The sequence below is a fragment of the Daphnia magna genome, unplaced genomic scaffold, assembly GCF_020631705.1.
Source record: "Daphnia magna isolate NIES unplaced genomic scaffold, ASM2063170v1.1 Dm_contigs251, whole genome shotgun sequence".
Classification (NCBI taxonomy): domain Eukaryota; kingdom Metazoa; phylum Arthropoda; class Branchiopoda; order Diplostraca; family Daphniidae; genus Daphnia; species Daphnia magna.
This window is the reverse complement of record NW_025533202.1, coordinates 55,866-79,340: the sequence shown is the minus strand read 5'-3', so window position 1 is coordinate 79,340 and position 23,475 is coordinate 55,866. Positions and strand designations below refer to the sequence as shown.

General features: G+C 42.0%; 3 protein-coding genes, 7 non-coding genes and 1 pseudogene across 10 annotated transcripts; 6 read left to right on the top strand and 5 right to left on the bottom strand.

Moving 5' to 3' along the window:
* The first annotated feature begins 559 nt into the window (after positions 1 to 559).
* On the top strand, positions 560 to 3,679 carry LOC123467863 (uncharacterized protein K02A2.6-like). The gene has a single exon (XM_045167631.1). It carries the CDS (start codon positions 560 to 562, stop codon positions 3,677 to 3,679), a length of 3,120 nt encoding a protein of 1,039 aa, XP_045023566.1.
* Positions 3,680 to 8,266: 4,587 nt separating this feature from the next.
* On the bottom strand, positions 8,267 to 9,283 carry LOC116933586 (the record flags this gene model as incomplete). The annotated part of the gene is made up of 1 exon (XR_006641954.1): positions 8,267 to 9,283. It is a non-coding gene; the product is annotated as an uncharacterized LOC116933586 (transcript).
* Positions 9,284 to 9,603: 320 nt separating this feature from the next.
* On the bottom strand, positions 9,604 to 11,215 carry LOC123467862. The gene is made up of 2 exons (XM_045167630.1): positions 10,316 to 11,215; positions 9,604 to 10,219 (listed from the first exon to the last, which is right to left on the bottom strand). Exons 1-2 carry the CDS (start codon positions 10,960 to 10,962, stop codon positions 9,604 to 9,606), a joined length of 1,263 nt encoding a protein of 420 aa, XP_045023565.1. The 5' UTR covers positions 10,963 to 11,215.
* A 1,920-nt stretch (positions 11,216 to 13,135) lies between these two features.
* Positions 13,136 to 13,208, bottom strand: Trnar-acg. Its single transcript has one exon. It is a non-coding gene; the product is annotated as a tRNA-Arg (tRNA).
* Positions 13,209 to 13,903: 695 nt separating this feature from the next.
* Trnar-acg lies at positions 13,904 to 13,976 on the bottom strand. Its single transcript has one exon. It is a non-coding gene; the product is annotated as a tRNA-Arg (tRNA).
* Positions 13,977 to 15,390: 1,414 nt separating this feature from the next.
* On the top strand, positions 15,391 to 15,462 carry Trnac-gca. The gene has a single exon. It is a non-coding gene; the product is annotated as a tRNA-Cys (tRNA).
* LOC116933767 lies at positions 15,433 to 19,254 on the top strand. Its single transcript, XM_045167629.1, has 3 exons — positions 15,433 to 15,453; positions 17,435 to 18,529; positions 18,721 to 19,254. The coding sequence occupies exons 1-3, from the start codon at positions 15,433 to 15,435 to the stop codon at positions 19,252 to 19,254; spliced, it is 1,650 nt and encodes a 549-aa protein (XP_045023564.1).
* Trnac-gca lies at positions 15,929 to 16,000 on the top strand. Its single transcript has one exon. It is a non-coding gene; the product is annotated as a tRNA-Cys (tRNA).
* On the top strand, positions 16,467 to 16,538 carry Trnac-gca. Its single transcript has one exon. It is a non-coding gene; the product is annotated as a tRNA-Cys (tRNA).
* On the top strand, positions 17,005 to 17,076 carry Trnac-gca. The gene has a single exon. It is a non-coding gene; the product is annotated as a tRNA-Cys (tRNA).
* Positions 19,255 to 19,642: 388 nt separating the features above from the next.
* Positions 19,643 to 22,279, bottom strand: LOC123467869 (annotated as a pseudogene).
* Positions 22,280 to 23,475: the final 1,196 nt, after the last annotated feature.

Here is a 23,475-nt window from a genome sequence, read left to right as displayed (position 1 = left end):
TCGTTGTTCACGAATCAGCTATGGCGTGCAAAATTATAACACAAAATATTGTAACGTTTAGAGAACGACTTCGTCCTCCAACAGACTTTCCCTCTGTTTTGGTTTCTGTTGTAATGTGAACCACTAGGTGGCCTATTGGCCTCAGCTCAACCCGCCCCTAGCGGCGAACGGGTGAGGGGAGACAGAGAATACACCAGTCGAGACTAAGCACTTAAGACTACAACATGGTGTCAGAAGTGATGTGAAAAAAAAAAAAAAGCCTCACGTGTTAGTTATGAGTTTGGTAGCTACTGCTCTAGAGTTTCGTTTTTTTCTCTTTCCTTGCTCTTGGTGAGTTTTGTCGAGACATCTTGAGTTTATCGTGTTACCTGTGGAATTGAACTTGTACACTCTGGGGTGTCCCGTATCAGTTATCGGCTAGTTGATCGCACCTTACACGTGGCTCGCTTAGATTGTTGAATCCAGTTGTATCTGGCCCATCGGCGGTGTCTCGTGGTGGCTGCTGCGTGCTTCTCGTGTGCCTAGTAATACCTTTGATTGTGCACTTGTTCCCATCGTTATGGCGTCTTCCCTAAAAGCCCCAGAGCCGTTCTCTTTCTCGTCCCCAAATCTCGCCGCCGAGTGGAAAATGTGGCGGCGTCAGTTCGAGTACTACCTGTTGGCCACTCGAAAAGCTGAAACAGATGAAGAAGTCCTGGTTGGCGTGTTAATAACTCTCCTAGGGGTAGAGGGCTTTAAGATCTTTGACACATTCGTGTTCGCAACGGCTGGCGACGATAAAAAGATCAAGCCCGTGCTAGACAAGTTTGACAGCCATTTCGAACCGCTTAAAAGTGAAGTCTTCGAACGGTTTAAGTTCTTGCGTCGCCATCAGCAGCCAGGGGAATCCTTTGACTCTTGGATAGTGTGCCTCAGAGGCATGTTGAAAGGATGTAACTATGGAACGTCGGTTGAGTCTGTCCTCCGCGACCAAGTAGTACTGGGTATAGCAGATACCCAAACACGGGAAAAGCTTCTGTTTGAAAAATCGTTGGATCTAGCGAAAGCATGCGACATTGTTCGGGCATGCGAGGCATCTCGTGCACAGCTAACGCAAATGACATCGGATTTGACTATTTGCCGGCCGGACGACTCGGTGAATCGCCTGGCTGAAAAAGGTGTCAAAAAGAGTTCTAGCGCTGGTGAGGGGGCACGGCCGAAGACCTTTAGTGGAGATGCAGCCCAGCAACTGGTCGACTGTAAGGGTTGTGGCCGGCAGCATGCAAGAGGCCGATGTCCAGATCAAAATGTCACGTGTTTCTCGTGTGGAGTTAACGGCCACTTCTCGCGGCGTTGCCCAAGTCGCCGACAGCAGGCCGGGTCTCGAGTACCAATTGGTGCATCTGCATCCAGCATGGGAGGCACGCCTGCTCAAAAAGGTACTAAAATGCAGCTTCACTCCATGGAAGGGGTGCCCAGCGAGGGAACAGAAGAGCACTCAGTGGAGGAGTATGTGTTCCATGAACTGCGCCATGAGCGACGTGCGGCGGCAACAGTGAGCGAGTGGAGTGAAACCTTGTCAGTGGATGGCGTCAGCATAACCGTCAAACTCGATTTCGGAGCCTCGTGCAACGTCCTTCCACAGGAAGTGTTTCATCGCTTGCCGACCAGACGTCAACGCCTCCGCCCTGGACCTCGTCTTCGTCGCTATGGGGCCAAAAATGGTTACTTATCGGTTCTTGGAGTCCACACAGCAAAGGTGGTGGTAAAGGGCACTGTGCATATAGTGGACTTTGTAGTGGTGAATGAACCGGGTCAGCCGTCAATATTGGGCCTCCCGTCCTGCCAAAGCCTTGACTTGATTCGGCGTGTAAACTCGATTCAGTCTGTATCTCGGCCTCCCGTTCCCGCAGTCGTCACGGAGTTTTTAGATGTCTTCACGGGGCTGGGAAAACTTCCGATTGAGCACGTCATCAAGTTGAGTACGGGGAGTAATGCGGTGGATCCGGTCGTCTCTCCCGCAGGGAGGATTCCGTTCCGGTTGGAAGAACCGGTGTACCGGAAGCTTGACCAAATGGTGGCGGACGGTATCATTGCTCCGGTGTCCGAGCCCACTGACTGGGTGAGCCGTATGATGGTTGTCAGCAAACCGGATGGCGACGTTCGCATCTGCATCGACCCGTCTAGCTTAAACAAGGCTGTACTACGTCAACACTATTCAATTCCCACTGTCGAACAATTATTCGCCAAAATTGGTAAAGCAAAGTTCTTCTGCAGCCTGGATGCAGCGCAGGGTTTTTATCAGATTCTTCTGTCGGAGGAATCGTCCTATTTGTGCACCATGGCAACCCCTCGGGGACGCTATCGTTTTCTGCGCATGCCCTTTGGCTTGAAGTCCGCGCCGGAAGTCTATCTGCACACGATGTCGGAGCTGTTTGGCGACCTCACAGGTGTTATCACATACTTTGATGACTTCTTAGTCACGGGTGAATCGATGGAAGAGCTTCAGACCAACTTGCGCCAGGTCCTTACACGTTGCCGCCAGCACAACCTGAAGCTTCAATTAAAGAAGTGCAAATTCTTCCTAAAGGAGGTGCCTTGGCTGGGGCACGTAATAGGGGATGGTGTGGTAAAAGTGGACCCGTCGAAAGTGGAAGCAATCGTTAATATGCCTGAACCCACAGATAAGGCAGCCTTAGTCCGACTACTGGGAATGGCCACCTATTTGGATAAGTTTTGTCCGAACCTCGCGGGTTTGACGCGTTCCCTACGTGATTTGTTGAAGGAGTCGTCCGCCTGGGTCTGGGAGGAACCACAGAGAGCCGCATGGGTCAAGCTTAAGGAAGCCATGTCATCGCTTCCGGCCTTGCGGCGCTTCGATTTAGACCTACCGGCGGTGCTATCGGTGGACGCTTCACCAACGGGGCTCGGAGCCGTGTTGCTGCAAAACGGTCAGCCCGTAGCATACTCATCGACCTCCCTCACCCCAACACAACAGCGATATTGCCAATTGGAGAAGGAGCTGCTTGCCGTGCAATTTGGACTCATGCGGTTTAAGCAGTACGTCTTTGGCCAGCAAGTCACGGTGGAGTCCGACCACAAACCACTCGTTGGCCTACTGGACAAGCAAGTAGCCGACTGCTCCCCTCGCATCCAAAGGATGCGCCTTCAGCTTCAAAGTTTTGACTTTTGTCCGGTGTATAAGCCAGGAAAAGAACTCTTCATCGCCGACACCCTCAGCAGAGCTCATTTGCCTGTGTTGTTTACAGATGACGCCACGGAGGGTTGCCAGGAACAAGTTCATGCCGTTTTAGACCATGTCATCCCTCTCCAGGATACGCGATCTCGTTACAGTCGAGCCACTGAAGAGGATCCGGCTTTGAAAATAGTCAAGGAAATGCTGTTGACGGACTGGCCCGACAAAAAGAGTCACTGTCCACTCCCGGCCCGGCCGTATTGGAATGTGCACCACTCCCTCAGTGAAGTCGGCGGCATCATCCTTTATGGAGAAAGACTCGTCGTTCCAGTATCGCTGAGAAGAGAGGTAATGGACGGCATCCATTTTGGTCACTTCGGTGAAGTGAAATGCGTCAGGAGAGCAAAATCGTCCGTCTATTGGTCCGGTTGTGACGACCAGATCCGTAACATGGTGGCCAGCTGCCCATCGTGTCAAGAAAATCGGCATAACAATCCAGCATAGCAATCCAGCATAACAATTCCCACCCGCATCCCGGTCCACCCATTCCAGAAGGTATCAGCCGACATCTTCCAGTTTGGCGGTGTCCACTACCTGCTGTTAGTGGATGAGTACAGCAAGTGGCCGTGTGTGGCGACACTGCGCACGCTCACGTCGTCATCCACCATTGAAGCCCTCGACGGATTTTTCGCGGATTTCGGGACCCCTGAGGAGATTATATCCGACAATGGGAAGCAATTGATTGCGTTGAGTTTAACCGTTTTTGTGCAAAACGACAAGTTCGTCATTTGACTTCCAGCCCCGAGTTCCCGCAGTCTAATGGTCTGGCAGAGAGGCACATCCAGACAGTAAAAAAGACCATGTTGAAAATGTTCCGGGACGGCAAGTCCCTGTGGGAAGTCTTAGCAGCAGTCCGCTCAACGCCAGTATAGGACCAGTTACCATCTCCCTCCGTGCTCCTACAAGGCCGCCATCTTCGCGGCTCACTCCCGTTCCTTCCGTCTACTCTCACCCCGAGGGTGGTCCCCTCATCGTTCGTGCAGCTGCAGTTACGACGACGACAAGGAAAGGCGCACTTCCAGAATACACGCTGCACTGACGTGCGCTCATCCGCCCTATTTGTGGGGCAACGAGTCAGGGCTCGTGTCAACTCTCGGTGGCAGCCAGGAACCGTTGAAAAGGTGTGTCCAGAGCCGAATTCATATCTGGTCCGATTATCCGATGGCCGACTGTTTCGCAGAACACGCTGGGCCATCAACATTGATCATTCTTCGTCGTCACCACTGGACGCACCCAGTAAGCCCCTACTGCCTCGAGGTAAGACAAATGGAGCCTTGGAGAGTGTAGCAGACCAGTCGGTGCTTTTCCCGTCGCCAAGGCTGACGCACTCTGTTCCAGCGCCAGCAACGCCTCTCCATGTGACCCCATCGGTGGGCTGTGACACACCTTGCCCTAGTTCCGGGTCAGTACTGGCCCAGTCTACAACAACTACCCAACCGGAGTGTCATTCTACCCCTTCGCGGGGTAATGCCTCGCTTTTAGCAGTGCGGCCAGCCTACCCCAGTCCAGCGCCGGGGCCACGTCATGAGCGCCAGGCCGTCAGCGGTGCGGTTTGTGGGGATACCCCAGCAAGGAGTGTGCTGGTCCCAATGTTCACCCGTTCTGGCCGCCAGTTTTCCCGCCCGGTAGACCCGAGTTAACTTAACCGCTATCGGGTTGTGCTCGGTCGGGAGGTCCAGCTCGTGTTTCAAGGGTTTTATCGTAGATCCTGATATTGTTGTCTCACTTGCTTACCATTAACTAAGATTTGTGTCCTTCATTGAATAATTCTATGTCTTCATTTCTCTTGCCTTTCATAACTAGTAATCGTGCCTCATTCATCCACATATCACCTTACGCCTATCTCTTCTTCTATCGTTCTACGCATTAGTGCGCTGTCCTATCCAGAATCCTGTTCTTGTGTTGAAATTTGCATGGAAGGGGAAGATGTTGTAATGTGAACCACTAGGTGGCCTACTGGCCTCAGCTCAACCCGCCCCTAGCGGCGAACGGGTGAGGGGAGACAGAGAATACACCAGTCGAGACTAAGCACTTAAGACTACAACAGTTTCCTCTTCTATTTTAGCTTGTGCCTGGTGACTGTCACCTTTGTTTGTCTTTTTATACTCTCTGCAAGTATTGAAAGAGAATTTAGGTTATTATTTTTTATGCTTCCATATCAAAGTCCTTAAACTTATCGGGAAGACGGGTCGCGACTCGTGTTCTTTTTTCTCGTTGGGTACCGTTTGGTTGTACTGGTTTGTCTTTCTCTTTTTGTACGTTAGCTTCTTCGTCCCTAGTTTGTTCTAGGTTCGGCCGGATATGCTTAGGAACTTTATTTTCTAAAAAAGGGTTACCGTACCCAAAGGTGCCTGGTTGTTGACTTGTTTCAGGGCTTGTCTTAATTGGACTATTTTCTCTCTCGAAATCCAAATTTTCTGCTTCGTCTTCGTCGGATTCTTCTTCCGGTTCCTCGTCTGACTTGTCACCATTAGACGATTCGTCAGACTGTCTTATCGCTCCTAACTCGGTCGTTCTCAGATCGTCAAAGTCAACACATTCCTCATCACGCCATACCATACTTTCGGTTAATGCTTTTAACCGATTTACGTGGGTGAGTTGAGTTCTCGCGCCATTGTAGGAACGTATTTCTACCGTTCCATTCGAGTTGACTTTGGAAATTCTATATGGACCTTGATATCTCGGATTAAGTTTTTTGCTCGTGCCTATCTTAGTCACTCTTACGTCTAGCAGTACTCTGTCTCCCAGTTCAAAGTTGTTTTCTTTTGCCCTCTTGTCATATTGAATTTTTTGTCTTACTCTGGCGTCTAATAGATTTTTTCTTGCTAGTGCGAAACCCTCTCTTAGTCGTTCTGCTTCTGGGATTAAAAATCTATCGACGACCATATTTGGGTCTTTCGCCATTATTAAAAAATAGGGGCTCTCCATTGTGGATGAGTGAACTGAATTTCTATACGCTGACGCCATAGGTCCCAATACCTCTTCCCAATGTTCATAACCATCATCTATATATTTCCGAATCATTTCTACTACGGTTTTGTTGAAGCGCTCTGTCATACCATTTGATTGCGGATGATAGGCTGTCGTAGTCTTGTGTTTAGTTTTCAATTCTCTACACAAACTGTTGAACAGTTGGGAGGTAAAATTGGAGCCTCTATCAGTAATGATAATTTTGGGTAGGCCGTGATACAGTACAATCTTGTCCATTAAGGCTCGGCAAGTCGTTTCGGCCGTCTGGTTCGGCAACGCTACGACCTCCGTCCATTTTGAAAAAGCATCGGTCATCACCAATACATATTTATTTCCGTTCAAGGATTCGGGTTTGATTGGCCGTAGAAAATCCATACCTATAACTTCAAATGGGGCCGTCGCTATTTCAAGAGGATTCAGAAACGCTCTGGTTACCACGCGTCTTTGTAATGCACAAACTTCGCACGATTTGCAATAATTTTTTATGTCTTTTAACATCTCTGGCCAATAGAATTTGTCCCTAACTCTAAAGTATGTGCGTAGAAACGCTAGATGTCCCGCTAACAGAGAATCATGGTATTCTTTAACTACACTCTTTCTCAGGGAATAGGGCACAACGGTCTGCTCCTGTACATATTTTTTTCTGTTCTTTGAGGCAGGATAGAAATCCCTTCTCAGTACTCCGCTGTCGATTCGAAAAGTTCCTATTTCTTTCACCCAATCAGGGTTTTCTAATGTATCCATTTCTGATAGGGTTCCTTCATTCAAATAGTTTATTATCTTTGCGCACAGCTCGTCTTTCTTCTGCTCTTCTATCAATTTTTTTTTTAAATCCGAACGTTCTTCGATTGCTACAACGCGAATACGGGAGAAAAAATCAGCATTACTATGTTCTTTTCCAGGTTTGTATCTAATCTTGTATTTTGCTGCTGATAACGCAATCGACCACCGTCCCAACCTACTATTCTCGTCCTTGTGAGATTCCAGCCATTGTAGTGGTCTGTGATCGCTTACGATCTCAAACCTTTCATCTTGTATGTAATGGCGATATCTTTTTATCCCATAAACAATTGCAAGTGCTTCACGCTCTATTGCTGAATAGTTGCGCTCAGCATTGTTTAGATGTCTACTGGAATACGCAATGACTACTTCCTGGTCATTTTGAATCTGGCTTAAGACCGCTCCAATACCATAGTTACTTGCATCCGTGAAAATTAAAAATTCCTTGTTAAAATCAGGGAATGCGACATTAGGCGGTGTTATGAGACATTCGCGAAGGGTCTTAAAGGCTTTTTGTTCCTCTTCCCCCCATTCAAAATTACTGTTTTTATTTTCTTCTTTCGTTATTACTGTTACTTTTTTTCCTTTTTTGTTAACTCTGTTTTTTGTTTTTTTTGTAAGCTCAATTAACGGGTGGGCTATATCTGCAAAATTTTTTATAAAACGCCTGTAATAAGATGCAAGTCCCAAGAATGATTGTATTTCTACTATGGTTTTCGGCCTTTCGTAATTTTTTAGTCGCTCAATTTTTTCTGGATCAGGGGTGATTCCACTTGCTGAAATTACATGCCCCAAATACTGCACGGATTCACACATAAATTTACATTTTGAGGGGCCAAGTTTTAGATTAGCTTCTTTTAATAGATTGAAAATTCTTTCCAAGTTGTGGAGATGTTCCTCCTTGGTTTTCGAAAAAACTATAATATCGTCCAGATAGACTAAACAGATTTCGCCAATCACTGAGCGTAACACAAAGTTCATTAAACGTTGAAATGTCCCCGGTGCATTCGTCAATCCAAATGCCAGTCGGTTCCACTCGTACAAATTATTATCAACTATAAAAGCAGTTTTTTCCTTGGAACTCTCATCCATTTCAATTTGCCAATAGCCTGATGCTAAATCAAGTGTACTGAAGTACTGCTGTCCATGAAGTAAGTCGAGGACATCATCAATTCTGGGTAGCGGAAACGAGTCTTTTTTTGTTATCTGGTTTAGTTTCCTGTAATCTATGCACAATCTAATCCCCCCACTTTTCTTTTTTACTAAAATTACGGGTGCTGCCCATGGGGACACGGACGGCTTTATTATTCTATTAACTAATAACTCTTGCAAAATACTTTCTAATTCTTTTTTATTGTTGTTGTGAATCCGATAGGGTCTTAATCGTATGGGTCCTTGTCCTTCCGTGTTAATGTGGTGTTTAACTAGTCCTGTTTTTCCTAATTCATCTGCTTTAGATGCGAACATTGAAGATTTATTTTTTCAAAATTTAATCAAAGAAGTTCGGTCTGCTTCTGCCATTACTGGAGGTAAGTTTTCACTAAAATCTAATTCGATAGAAGATTGTTCTTCTGTCCCACAAAAGTTAATGCACTCTTTTTCTGTTCTTCCGAATTCCATTCTTCCAATTACTTGGAATTTTGGTATGGTTATCGGTTAGTTGGTTTCGTTAATTAAAACTACGGAGAAAACTGTCAAATCGTTAACACTGCAGACGAAGGGGTCCACTCGTAACCCGCTGTGTAATCCCGGCCCTCTTTCTAAATAACATGTGATATTCAGAGGAAGTTTTCCGCCTTCCCCTTCGGATTCAACGACAGTGGCGCTAAAGGGCATGATCGTGATCCTCTGTCTTGTGATTATGGCTGGCGAAGAGGCCGTGTCTTCTTTGACCCGGTATATTGTTCTCTCGCTCCCATCTATAATAAATTTGTGCTCATATAAAGCGTCTAAACCTAAGATACAATCTTCGTTGATGCTATCCACGACAATGAAATCCTGCAGAAGATCATCGCCTAATACATTCATTTCGAGGGTAACTGTCCCTCTTGTTCTAAGTCTAGTGTTGTCCACACCAAAGAGTTCTACCGGGGCATCAGTACTATAGTTTTTGATTTGATTTCCAATTCGTTGCAAAATTTCCGTTTTTATCAAGCTTCTACCCGCACCGCTATCCAAAAGGGCAAAAAAATGTGTGCCACCGACTTGTAGTCTTAGTCGGGGTATTTTATTTTTTCTACTTTCTCTGACTTCATTAACATTTTGTCGGGGCTTCGGACAAGGTCCACCTTTATTCCCAACATTACGAAAGGTGGTTTTTAGTTTCCATGTTCAAAAGGGTTCAATTGGCCTGAGTTATTTTGCAGTGGAGGGCCGTATGTTTGATTAGGTTTTGGTTGTGGGTCTGGGCATTCACGCTGTACATGTCCATTCTGTTTGCATTTAAAACATCTAGGACCCCCTGGGCCCCAACTACACATCGCTGTTAGATGCGTATTGGTTTTGCAATATGCACAATATTTTGGACCTGGTTGATTCCAGCCGGTTTGGTTATTTCGGTCACTTTGGGATGGTTGCTTTTGTCCGAATTGACCTTCTTTATTTTGTTGTTGAAATCTTTAAGGGTTTTGTTCAAATTGAATATTGCAGTTCTGTGTTAGTTGGGATTGCGGCATGGATCGAGTAGGGAAACCAGCTTGGGCTTGAAAAGCGGGCTGGGGATGAAAACCGGTTTGGGAACGGAAATTTGTTTGGGTCTGTGCTTGTACGACTTTATTCAATAATTTAGCCGTTTCCTGGTTTTGCAGCATTAACTCACTCATTAATTGCTGATTATTTTTTAGCGTTACTTCTAATTCTGCTAATTTTCCTTTAATTTCGCTTGAAGGAGATGCATTCGAATTTGATGCGACAGCATTAATGAATTCTACGTTTCGTCTTCCTAATTTAGCTTCATTTAAGACGGCCGCACAATTCTCCATTGCTTTTATCAAACTATCTAGATTCTTAAATTCTTTAAAGCTCATTCGTTCTCGAAGATTGTTTTTAAGTCCCCCCAAGAATTTGTCCATTATCAGCTGTTTTCTCATTTTAAGGTCTACCAATTTCCCCTCCCTTGTTGGGTAAGCAAATGAAAAAAGTTTTTGTATGCGACACGCGTAATCCCTAATTGATTCTCCAGGGTTTCGTATGCAATTGCTGTATTCGGTCAAGTAAATTTTTCTACTATCTCCTCCATGATACCGGTCTTGTAAGCATTGCTTTATTTTTGAGATCTCCTGCGCCTCTTTTGGATAGCGTAACTGAAAAGTCGTTACGCAGTCGGTCGCTGAACCAAAAAGTTTAGAGCAGAGCAACTTTATTTTCCTTCCCTCTCCAAACTCTGAAGTATTCATTACTGCATCAAAATGTTTGATCCAGTCCTCAAATTTCGTCGAAGCTAATCCATTAAAGGCTGGTACTTGAGCCAAGAGGGAGACCGTCTTTTGTTGTTGATTTAATAATAGCTTTTGGCTTAAATAATAGCTTTGACTTGTATCTATTGGGCAAGATTTCTCGCTTGTTTTTTCTTTTTGCTCTTCCTTAATTTCGTTCATTGATTTCACTATCTGTTTTGCTGCGGCTTTGGCGCCTGCGTGCGCTTCTTCCTTTGAAGCTCCTCCCGCTTTCATGCAACGGTACATGTGATCATAGTGGCTTTGATAATTCATTCTGGGTATTTTCTCTCCCAGTAGCTTCTTCCCTGTCTTGATGGATTGATCTAACTGTTTTGGATAGCTAGGAGCTATCGGCTTGTTTCTTTCTGTTTTTATTTCTCTTTCTTTTAAGCTCTTTTCTTTCCCTATTTGATGGACTGGATTGCCGTCCTCCTTCTCTTCTGCCGTGAGATTCTCGTTATCTTCTTTTACCTCTTCTTCACTATCTATAGAGCTATCGCTTTCGTCCTCCTCTTCCGTTGCTGAATCTTTCTCTTCCATCAATTTTGTTTCTTTAATTTCTGCAGATTTTTGGGTCTGTAAACTCTCTTCTTTCTGAATCACCTGTGCTTTGTGCTTGTTACGACTACTCCACCGAGTTGGTGGCTGTCCCTTAATGTGTGCCTTACGTGCCTTTCTTTTTGGTTTGCTTAATTCTGCCTGATTTTTATCTTCCTCGTCTACTTCTGGTAATTCTTCTTCAGATTTTGACTCCACGACTTCATTTTCTTCGACCTCAGATAGGTGAGGGTAAAGTCTCCCAGTAGGGGGAGGTGTTCGTCTTAATGCTTTCCCTTTTGAATTTTCCCAATGAGTGTCGTCTGCTGCTTGTTCGTCTTCTCTTGGCACTTCTTCGTCGGTTTTGTATTCTGTTTCTGAACTGCTTGTTTGATGGTCTTCCGACTCGCTATTGTCTTGCCCCTCTGATTTTGTTTCTCCAACTTTCGGCGTTCGCTTAAATTGTTTAGGGGATAATGTGTTTAAGACTGCCTTCCCAATGTTTTTCATAAAGGCTGTTGTACCTAATTTTTCTTTAGTGGTTTCTGACATTCCGCCCAAAATAAAATTATCCGTTCGTTTTTTTTTTTTTTTTTTTTTTTTTTTTTTTTTTTTTTTTATTTTAAGAAGATTGATGAAATGACAGGGAAGCAGTCGAACCGCTATCCATTGTAAAAATTATTTCAAAAGATTGGCAGAGTGTGCTGTGAGTCACAAAACTGCTATGAATTGTGAAAAAAAAAGATTGTAAAAAAAAGATTGTAAAAAAAAGATTGGCAGAGTTGGCTGTGAGTCAACAAAACTGCTATGAATTGTGAAAAAAGATTGTAAAAAAGATTGGCAGAGTTGGGTGTGAGTCAACAAAACTGCTATAAATTGTGAAAAAAATATTGTAAAAAAAGATTGGCAGAGTTGGCTGTGAGTCAACAAAACTGCTATGAATTGTGAAAAAAAAGATTGTAAAAAAAGATTGGCAGAGTTGGCTGTGGGTCAACAAAACTGCTATACAAATGTGTAGTGCACAATATTCCCCCAGCTTTATATAATGGTGGGTTATTTTCTTCTGCTTTCGTTTAACATAGTCAAAAGAAAGTCTGTCGATCGGCCCGTACGCATTTTTCTGAAAGCCAGAAAATTACTCGTTAGCCAATCCCTATCCGACTGACAAGATTCACGCCGTGTTACTACGTTCGCTAAACCTTTCGAAAGCCGCTTCGAGATGACACAAGGAGCGGTAAACCTTGTTCATTCGGTACCCACCACACGAGGGTTCTGGAGACAAAAATAAATAAACGTCGTTGGCTGTGAATTTTTACATCCAATAAATTGGAGTTCGCACCTGACGTGATTTGTGAAATACAATACGTTTGAAGGATAATATAGCATGCAAGTTCAGATAAATCGCTGCCACCAGTGTAATAGTTTCCGCGCGTGACTGCGTAGACTATTAACGACAAATTTAGAGGTTTAATGTAATTTCTGTATTTACCGCAATGAAAGTACACCGAAACACCGTGAGGAAGAATGCAGCATGATGATGAAGCACAGGACAGGGGTTCTAGTACACTGAAGAACAGGAATAACACACAAGTTAAGGGAAGAATGGTCCGTCTAAGAATCTACTTGTTTCTGCTTTTTTGGTCCTATTTGTTACATTTCTTAGAGGTCAAAATGAAAAGGAAGCAGTGTATGGTCTACTCTTGGCCTTGCCCTAGCGACAAGTAAGGGGGAACATTCTAGACTAGCTAGATGGGTTTCCGATTGGAGGTCACGAAAAGAAAATCGTTCCCACGGTCAACTCCCCGCATTGCTTTGTGACAATAACAGGGGCTACCCTGAGAACGTTGAACTCTCAAGGTTCTTTGCAATCTGGGAGATCAATTCCTTACACTTAAGAGATCCCGGGGATACCTTTGAGTGTAAACTCAACGCATTGCCTCTTTGCAACAATTCCAACTTTGCGATTCTGCCACCTTGAGATACGTTGCTGTGTTGCCATTATCAATTGATCAATCAATGGATTCAAAGAAAAGACACCGATGGCAAGAGACGTGACTGCTGCTACGACGTCTGAAAACAGAGCTTCTTTGAAGTTTGCACAGAAAAATTTTCATATTAGTTACGAGAACTCGTGGAACCGTTACTAATCGTCAATCTTATATTTCCATCCATTTACTGAACGTGCCAGGGATCGAACCTGGAATCTCCTGCTCCGTAGGCAGGCGCCTTATCCATTGGGCCACACATCCTTTGACTATTACTGATTGATGAAGGAAACAGTTGCACGAAGGGCCATCACAGGATTTTAACAAGTGAAAATGAAATTTATTTCTATAGTTTTCAACACATTTTGAATATTTTGAATCGATGTACCACAGCATTTCGCAAAGTGCCACAGGCAGAGTGAGGGGAGAATCTTCCCACTTTGCAGGTTTGTTCCACTATGCGGATCCCCATAATAATAGCACTGAACTGATTTAGCAACCTGGGTAGGTCTGCTATAGCTAAAATCCCGACTAGCATGGGTAGACCGTATAGAGCTCAAGACTTTGATTGTACTACATTTGCCAAACCTGGGTAATTGCAAGAAATAGAAGAATTGGCTTCAGTCATTGCAGCAGGAAGAAGTGTTGTACAAAAGACCGCGCTTAGTCATCGCTTAAGAGATCCCGGGGATACCTTTGAGTGTAACCTCAACGCATTGCCTCTTTGCAACAATTCCAACTTTGCGATTCTGCCACCTTGAGATACGTTGCTGTGTTGCCATTATCAATTGATCAATCAATGGATTCAAAGAAAAGACACCGATGGCAAGAGACGTGACTGCTGCTACGACGTCTGAAAACAGAGCTTCCCTGAAGTTTGCACAGAAAATTTTTTATATTTGTTACAAGAACTCGTGGAACCGTTACTAATCGTCGATCTTATACTTGCATCCATTTACTGAACGTGCCAGGGATCGAACCTGGAATCTCCTGCTCCGTAGGCAGGCGCCTTATACATTGGGCCACACAACCTTTGATTATTGCTGATTGATGAAGGAAACAGTTGCACGAAGGGCCATCACAGGATTTTAACAAGTGAAAATGAAATTTTCCCTGAGGGTATATATGTATATATACCGAAGGACTATAACAATTTTAGGGTGTGGGGTATAGGGGGTAGGGTAGTAGTAGTAGATCTCAGAAGGTTTAATGTCCATTATGTATTTCCATATACGTTTCTTCCCTGAATGACCAATCGTCCCCAAATTTTGTTCAAAATTCTGTCAAAATTTTATACGTGGTATAGTGGTTTTTTCATTTGATTCTATAACAGTTTAAAAAAATTAATTTGCGTAATTGTTACCTAGCTGGTTGCCGAATCCTAGGCAGTGAATTCGCTTTTGTTTGCGTAACCTTATAACTGTCAATGCATTGCAGTCAGTGCAGAAGGCTGTATAACAGTCACTAAACAGTAAGTTTTTTCTTTAACAAAATGTTTTAAACAGTAGATTTTTATATATTTTTTTATATTGCAGTAGTAAACATGCTGCCAGAACGGAGACTATGGAGAAGAAAGTTACACAGCGACGATAAATTATTTTTGATGCTATATTCACATGTATGTGTGTGATAGCTCAGCGGTAAGAAGTTGGGCTCATAACACCAAGATCAATAGATCAATACTATTTGAAACACAAAATTTATTTAGTTTTTTCCTTTTTATGCGTATATTTTGTTAAATTTTTAAGTCGCTTAGTATGTCTTAAACTTAAACTATCCTAAGTAATATTTATATGGTTACATTCCCTGAAATTGCTTTTACAAGACAATTTAATTTGTTGTCTATTTTTGAGGAAAAATCTTCGTCTAATTCACGATTGCATTCTCATTTTTTTTATAGATTCAGCACAAAATTTGTCATTTTGTCCTCTTTAACTGATCAAGAGGGTATAGCTCAGTGGTATAGCATTCTACTGCCCTTGTGCTTATTATTAATGTAATAAATGACACTAAGTGAATGAACTTACGGATCATGGAATTTCAAAGACTTTGTATACTCAAGAAATACTTAATCAATTGATTTATTTCTGAAATTGTACGTACGGTTATTGAAGCACACCATGTTTCTCATTTAGATCTAATTTCTTTTCTACCAAGAAACCAAATTAGCTGTTGTGTAAAGTCTGTTTATTTTATTCAATGTGATCAAGCATCGAAATCGGATTCCTTGCCGTTTTTGAACACAAACTTTCTGCTATTATTCTGTATGCTTAATAAAATTAGGGAAAGATGAGCGAATAGTGAAAGCAATTTTGAAATACAAGATCCCAAAACAGATCAGCTTAGCTTATCAACGCGAGCTTCATGTCCAATACTAATCAAATTAAAAAATATTTGATAGATTCAGCACAAAATTTGTTATTTTGTCCTCTTTTTAACCGATCAAGGGGGTATAGCTCAGTGGTAGAGCATTCGACTGCAGATCGAAATGTCCCCAGCTCAAACCTGGGTACCCCCTTGTGATTATAATTGATATAATAAAAAAATTGAGTGAATAAGCTTACGGATTGTGGAATTTCCTAAACTATATGTACTCAAGAAATACTAAAAAAATTTAGTTATTTCTGAAATTGTAAGTACGGTTATTGAAGCACACCATGTTTCTCATTTAGATCTAATTTCTTTTCTACCAAGAAACCAAATTAGCTGTTGTGTAAAGTCTGTTTATTTTATTTAATGTGATCAGGCATCGAAATCGGATTCCTTGCCGTTTTTGAACACAAACTTTCTGCTATTATTCTGTATGCTTAATAAAATTAGGGAAAGATGAGCGAATAGTGAAAGCAATTTTGAAATACAAGATCCCAAAACAGATCAGCTTAGCTTATCAACGCAGGGCTTCATATCTAATTCTAATCAAATTAAAAAATATTTGATAGATTCAGCACAAAATTTGTTATTTTGTCCTCTTTTTAACCGATCAAGGGGGTATAGTTCAGTGGTAGAGCATTCGACTGCAGATCGAAATGTCCCCAGTTCAAACCTGGGTGCCCCCTTGTGATTATAATTGATATAATAAAAAAACTCAGTGAATAAGCATACGGATTATGGAATTTCCTAAACTATATGTACTCAAGAAATACTAAAAAAATTGAGTTATTTCTGAAATTGTACGTACGGTTATTGAAGCACACCATGTTTCTCATTTACTTCTAATTTCTTTTCTACCAAGAAACCAAATTAGCTGTTGTGTAAAGTCTGTTTATTTTATTTAATGTGATCAAGCATCGAAATCGGATTCCTTGCCGTTTTTGAACACAAACTTTCTGCTATTATTCTGTACGCTTAATAAAATTAGGGAAAGATGAGCGAATAGTGAAAGCAATTTTGAAATACAAGATCCCAAAACAGATCAGCTTAGCTTATCAACGCAGGGCTTCATGTCCAATTCTAATCAAATTAAAAAATATTTGATAGATTCAGCACAAAATTTGTTATTTTGTCCTCTTTATAACTGATCAAGGGGGTATAGCTCAGTGGTAGAGCATTCGACTGCAGATCGAAATGTCCCCAGTTCAAACCTGGGTGCCCCCTTGTGATTATAATTGATATAATAAAAAAACTCAGTGAGTAAGCTTACGGATTATGATATTTCCTAAACTATAAGTACTCAAGAAATACTAAAAAAATTGAGTTATTTCTAAAATTGTACGTACGGTTATTGAAGTACACCATGTTTCTCATTTAGATCTAATTTCTTTTCTACCAAGAAACCAAATTAGCTGTTGTGTAAAGTCTGTTTATTTTATTTAATGTGATCAAGCATCGAAATCGGATTCCTTGCCGTTTTTGAACACAAACTTTCTGCTATTATTCTGTATGCTTAATAAAATTAGGGAAAGATGAGCGAATAGTGAAAGCAATTTTGAAATACAAGATCCCAAAACAGATCAGCTTAGCTTATCAACGCAGGGCTTCATGTCCAATTCTAATCAAATTAAAAAATATTTGATAGATTCAGCACAAAATTAGTAATTTTGTCCTCTTTATAACTGATCAAGTGGGTATAGCTCAGTGGTAGAGCATTCGACTGCAGATCGAAATGTCCCCAGCTCAAACCTGGGTGCCTTCTTGTGATTATAATTGATATAATAAAAAAACTGAGTGAATAAGCTTACGGATTATGGAATTTCCTAAACTACATGTACTCAAGAAATACTAAAAAAATTGAGTTATTTCTGAAATTGTACGTACGGTTATTGAAGCACACCATGTTTCTCATTTAGATCTAATTTCTTTTCTACCAAGAAACCAAATTAGCTGTTGTGTAAAGTCTGTTTATTTTATTTAATGTGATCAAGCATCGAAATCTGATTCCTTGCCGTTTCCCGGCAACTCAGGGTAAACAAACCTGCCTTTTCTGCCAGGCCGCGTTCACCGGAAAGAAAGGCTCCAAGTTCTGTAGCAAAGCGTGCTATCATGATTTGCAGAAGGCTAACTGCAAACAGTCCTCCCAAATCGCCAGTTGCCTTATCCAGGGATCAGCTCCAGATATTGGTGATCAGGAAATATTCTCCACCCCGAATGTCAGACCCCAGTCTAAACGTCCGTTGTCAGCTGACAGCAGCATAGAGGAGACTCTCTCAGAACCTAAGAAGCTGCGTTATGAAGATCTTACCAGCATCACAGAAGACAAGGAGCTTTCCCACCTTGACTCTCTCAGCAAGGATGTCATCAGTGCGAAACTTGGCGCCGCTCTTGATTTTGTCCGACTTCAACATGAACGCATTACCAAGTTAGAATCGGAGCTGTTGAACGCCAAAATTGCCTTTGCTAATTCCGTCATCGCCCAATTCAATTCTCAACAAACAACTTTTTCGAATAGTCAAGCTCCTCCTACTCCGGGACTCACAACAAGGCCGTCCTATGCCCAGGCAGCTAGAGTGCAGCATGCCCCAGTCTTGGTTGCAAACTTTGCAAAAGGCTGTGCCCCAGCAGATCGTGTCTCCCTGGAAAAGATGGAGCAACTTCTTGACTCTCACGTTGGCGGACCCGTGCCGTCATCCGTGCGGCAAAAAGACAGTACCGTTTTTGTCCGTCTGAACAACCCTGCTGACATCGACCGTGCAAAAACCATCCTGGAGTCCAAACAAAACTCAGATCGTAACAGTATGTTTTCGTCTATTTCTCGGTCGCCTAAACTGTATCCTGCTGTTGCTTTGTTTGTTGACCTCGATCTGCTCCCTGGTCTAAAAAATGAGCTGATCTTAAGGAACGCGGCCTTCAAAGGCAAAATTGACTCCGTCACTCAAATTTTTAAAAAACCTGGGTCGAACAAAGGCCACGTAAAAATCTTCTTTAACAACCGTGAGACCAGAGATGTTGCCCTGTTGGCAGGTGAAGTTGACTTTTTTAACACAACCGCCCGTCTGGTGGAAGTGTTGCTGGACAGAGAGGTCCGGCGTTGTTTTAATTGCCAAGGCTACGGCCACTCTCAGGCTTCTTGTCGCTCCACCTCCCCTCGCTGTGGTAAATGTGCTGAGTCTCACCGCACCAGAGACTGTACGGGTATCACGAAAAAGTGCGCCAATTGCTCGGGGGCCCATGAGGCCGGTGATAGATTTTGCAATGTGCAAATGAAAGCAGTAGCTAGGTACCGGATAAGACTTGAGCGTAACTAATGCTTGGTAGCCCCTACTACGTTAGTACCCCGACCGTCTTCTCTGCCCCCGCCTCTAACTTCAAATGTATGCAGGTGAATTTACGACATGCTAAGGCAGCTTCTGCGTCTCTAGCAGAGGTTGTTTTAGAAAACAACCTGGACATCATTCTCATTCAGGAACCCTACGCACGCAACTTCGATTCCCCGACCCTCGTTGACATTCCGCCAGGTTATGTGGCGTTTCACTCCCTCGATCGCGAACATGCGTACGGTGCCGTAATCTTGGTTCGTCTATCTCTTGCTGTCTCTTGTCGTGCCGTTTCCCGCAGTTCCCTTAACCACGTGGCTGCCGTAGACCTTCATTCTTGTGGTAAGACATTCCGCTTTATCTCCATGTACGTTCGACCCTCATGTCATGATTCGTCCAACGTTTTTCGCTCAGTTTTCCGCTCCCTACTTACCCCCCTAACTGTGATCGGAGTTGACTCAAACGTAAAAAGCAGTCTGTGGAACAGCGTAACTACAGACAGGAAAGGGATGGACCTTGAGGAGATCCTCCTAGTGTTCAAACTCAATGTCCTAAATCGCAACCGCAGCAACGAAATTCTCGTAGAGCATTTGGCGGCAATATTTTTAGGTCTTTCTTGAGGCCGCAGGCATAGTGAATAACGAGCTTCTCTATGTGACTACTAGATGGCGCCCCCGCTCGGGTTGGCCCGCGAACCCGGCGGTTCAACCCCTCGCCCGGTCCGTACAAAATATTCCTCGGTGGGTCGAGTTGGGTTTTTTTTTTTTTCTTCAGCCCGGGCTGTGGCCCGGGTTTTCATGGCCCGGCCCACAGCCCTACCTCGAACCACTCTATATATTTAAAAGGTGGTATGTTCATTTTTTAACTGTAATTTAAATTAAGGAAATAAAGAAGTGGTTTTCGACTATCATAGCGCAACAAATAAAAAAACGTTTCGATGCTTGGTAATTAACGCTTTTATATTATTACACTTCCATTGAAATACAAATCAGCGTATTGGAGAACAAATCAGACGAACTTCTGTTCTATAATTTTTTTCCTGCTGGGACCTTTCCTCGTCCTTTCGGTCTTCCAGGCAACCTTCCATTTCCTCGTCTTGTTCCTCTTGTTTTTCCCTGTGTTTGGAAAGGCGCAGATAAACGTCTGACCTTTACGCATGGCTCAATTGCCAATTTGGGGTCTTTATTAAAAACGAGATATTTTATAAGAGAAGCAGCCGCAGTACCCGCCGTACCATCTGCCACCCGCTTCAATGTCGTTTGCGGAGGAATTCCAGAGTTGCTTGGCCCAAATATTTCCCCTTCTGATTGTACCGTAGAGAAGTAAATACTAAAATAATCAGAATTTTAGTTGAAAGAAGACTGATATAAATTATACCTTCGCGGTGTTGATAATTGGGAGACGAAGACCTTGTGCTGGATGGTGAAAGAGGAGCGGAGGAAAGAGGTGATAAATTATTTCTCTCATTTTGCAATGTCAGCAAACTGTCCACATCTGTACACACCATTGAAAAATCAATAATTTAAACACAACCTGAGTGGAAATAATATTATCTTTGTTGTTACCTTCGTGGCAATTTGGTGAAGGATATTGCTTTGCATTTTTCGACGGAGGAGTATATTTTGTACTACACTTCACCTGTTTCTCCATTTTGTTATTTTCTTCTTCTTCTTCTTCTTCTTCTTCTTCTTCTTCTTGATCTTTTTTTCTTCTTCTTCTTTTTCTTGATCTTCTTCTTTTTCTTGATCTTCTTCTTTTTCTTGATCTTTTTCTTCTTCTTGATCTTCTTCTTCTTCTTGATCTTCTTCTTCTTCTTTTTCTTCTTCTTCTTCTTCTCCTGCTCTCTCTTTAGATGATTTCATTTTATTGTTTCCTGTCCTTTCATCTTTTTCTCTTTCGACTTTTTCTTTTTCCTTTAAAATTTTAAAAATTTTTTAAGCACTAATAATTGCAAAATTTATTAGCATAATGCTTTTTCTACCTCTTTCAATGGAGTTTTTCTGCTCATGATTCTCGAGGAGTACTGATTCATTTTCATGTTCGATAGTTTTCTTCTTTGCTAAATTATATTATGAATGTTAGCACAGGTATAGAAGTAACTAGAAAACATGAAAACCTGTTCTATTTCTTTTGCTGGCTCCTTTTTCAATGAAGTTTCTCTGCTTTGGATTGTCATGAAGTAGTGATTCATTGTCTTGGTCGATTACTTTCTTCAGTCCTAAATTAGAATACAAATGTTAACACAGCTATAAAAATTTTCAGGAAACAAGAAATACCTCTTCTTCTCTCTTGCTGGCTCTCTCTTGCCATATGCCCTTTTCTTCACACAACTTCTGTCTTTTCTCTGAAAAACATAATTTTAATTTAAAAACAATTTCTAATTTGAATACACTAGCAAAAAAGCAACCTTGTTTTTTGTTCCAATGTCGAACCCAAAGTTGATCTATAAGAATGCCATCTTCTGATTGGGCAAACTGAATTCCCCCACCACTGGCTAAAACATATTTGGTATGTTGGGTTCCGTTGGGATAACGAATTAAACATACAACTGAAGCATTGAAGTTCTCAGCCATTTCATCTATTTTGGTGTAGATACTCTTGTGGCAGTGGGACTTCCTCCTGTCAAGGTTGTTTTGTTCGTGGTTACCCAAAGAATTCCAATAGTTTTGCCATTCGATAGTTTTCCATGGTTTATTTCGATTAGGTACTTCCTTTTTTCCTTTAAAGGATTCCTGTAATAATATAACATAATTATTTTAAGTAGGCATACGTAACCAAATTAATGACAAATAAATTACTTTGAACTGAGAAATTCTGATTCGATCTTCTTTGTTCTTCTGTTTAATTTGTCTCCCCATTATATTTTTCATGTGTTGTAATTCTTTTTTCCTTTGTGCCATGGCTTCATTTAGCCTCTTTTCAGCTAGATCTGTTTCATCGTGAACAATTTCAGAATTGCTGAGTGAATGTGAATCTTCCATGTTTGACTGTGAATGCCAAAAAAATCTGCATATGAATCAAACATAAACAGTCAGTAAAAGTTACGAAATGATACAAAAACTGTATGTGTGTACTTACAGCTTGTTCAACGAGTTGCAGTCAAGAACTATGACAGGATCAATGTACTTTGTTCTGTGAGTAAATTTTCAAGAAGTGCAAGTCATATGACACAGATTATTGGCTCATCAGACATTACATTGAATAGGTAATGTAAAAGGTAGTATTTCAGCTCTGCAATGAGTAATCAGGAGTATTATTATTAGCTTTGTTTAAACTATGATGTAATGGGTTGTATGCATCAATATATAACTGGTCAGAATTTCTTTACTTTGTTATTTGATAAATGAAATATCATAATTAATATTTAATATCAGATGTGGTAAAATAACAAAAATTGGACTGGATAACCAGCTCCCCAACACGTCACATCAGTATTCAGAAAAAATGTCAAATTAAACAAAAGATGTGGCACAATAAAAAAATGGGACTGGATAACCAGCTCTACCCCAAAAATAACATTCGGTTCAATAAAAATAAATGAGACCGGATTACCTTCTTTAATGTAACGCATATTATTTAACACCAACGAAAAAGCCACGCGACTGCTTAAAAAAGCAAAAAAAAGTAGCAGACAACTTTCCACATTTCTGTCACTAGGGAGCACAATGTAAGTTCGGGGTCGCTTAATTTTCCCTCCGCTAGATGTCAGCATAGCTTGACAAAGTAGCTTGAAAAAATAGCGCCGGAAAATAGATAGGTGCCGGGTTGAGGTTGAGGGTTGAGGTGCTGGGTTGAGGTTGAGGGTTCAGGTGCTGGGTTCAGGTGCTACTTATGGCACTAAAAACGTGCCATAGGCGACTGGTCACACGAGTAACGCGAGTCCGTTTTTTCAGCGCTTATCGCTGGTCCGTCCGCTATTTTTTGCGGCTCATTATAAGCGAAAAAAAATCCATTGAAATTTGTTGCGCTACATCTAACGCTATCTAAGCGCGCGTGGCACTAGCGATTTGTTTGCGATAAAGTAGCACGCGATGCGCTATATTTAGCGCAATATTCGTATTTCATTGTATTATTTACGAAACGCGCAAGCGGTTCGTTAATTTTAAAAAAATCGACGAATAAAATGTTGCGAAAGGGAAAACGATTGCGGCCAATGGACGAGAAGAGCGTGCCTGTACATGATATAAGCGCTTGTCGCGAGTCCGTTGGCTATATTATTAGCGCTAATCGTCGCCCTTCCACTGTTTTATACGGCTCGCTGCTCGCGGCCAAACATTTTAAATTGTTAGCGTTAGATCTAGCGTTCTCTATGCGCGCATTTCGCTAATAATTAACTTAAGATTAACTTGCGCGAAATGCGTAAAATTTAGCACATTGAATTTCATTACATAATTTACAAACACAAATAAGCAGCAAAAATAAATATGTAGCGCGAAAAATAATTAAGTCAAATATTACGCGCTAGATCTAGCGCTGTGTAAGCGCGTATGGCACTAGTGATTTACCTGTGATAAACTACGAGGCGCTAAATTTAGCGCAATACCTTTTATAATATATACGCAAAAATAATAAGGTAAAATATTTTTCACTAGAACAAGCTTTACTAAGAGCGCAGGAGGGTGCTAATCATTAAGTTGCGCACGATAGTATCAATTGAGCGCAAATTATTTCATGGTATAATTTACGAAACGCGCAAGCCCTAAAATAAAAATTTAGCCCTTATTAAAGCGTATTGTTTTAAATTTAATTAACCGGGCGCATATCTAGCAAATATTTGGCTTAATATTATTGCGCTAGTTTTTCACCGTTTAATTCCGGGCTGGTCGGACTGCCCCTTGTCG

Bases quoted from the DNA above. Each gene is read 5' to 3' on its own strand.
- LOC123467863 (XM_045167631.1), top strand. From the start codon at position 560: ATGGCGTCTTCCCTAAAAGCCCCAGAGCCGTTCTCTTTCTCGTCCCCA.
- LOC116933767 (XM_045167629.1), top strand. From the start codon at position 15,433: ATGTCCCCAGCTCAAACCTGG. The intron at 15,454-17,434 runs GTACCCCCTTGT...CATGATTTGCAG, and splicing joins TGTCCCCAGCTCAAACCTGG to AAGGCTAACTGCAAACAGTC. The intron at 18,530-18,720 runs GCCAATTGCTCG...CGACATGCTAAG, and splicing joins CGGGTATCACGAAAAAGTGC to GCAGCTTCTGCGTCTCTAGC.
- LOC123467862 (XM_045167630.1), bottom strand. From the start codon at position 10,962: ATGGAAGAGAAAGATTCAGCAACGGAAGAGGAGGACGAAAGCGATAGC. The intron at 10,220-10,315 runs AGCGACCGACTG...CCGGTATCATGG, and splicing joins TGCTCTAAACTTTTTGGTTC to AGGAGATAGTAGAAAAATTT.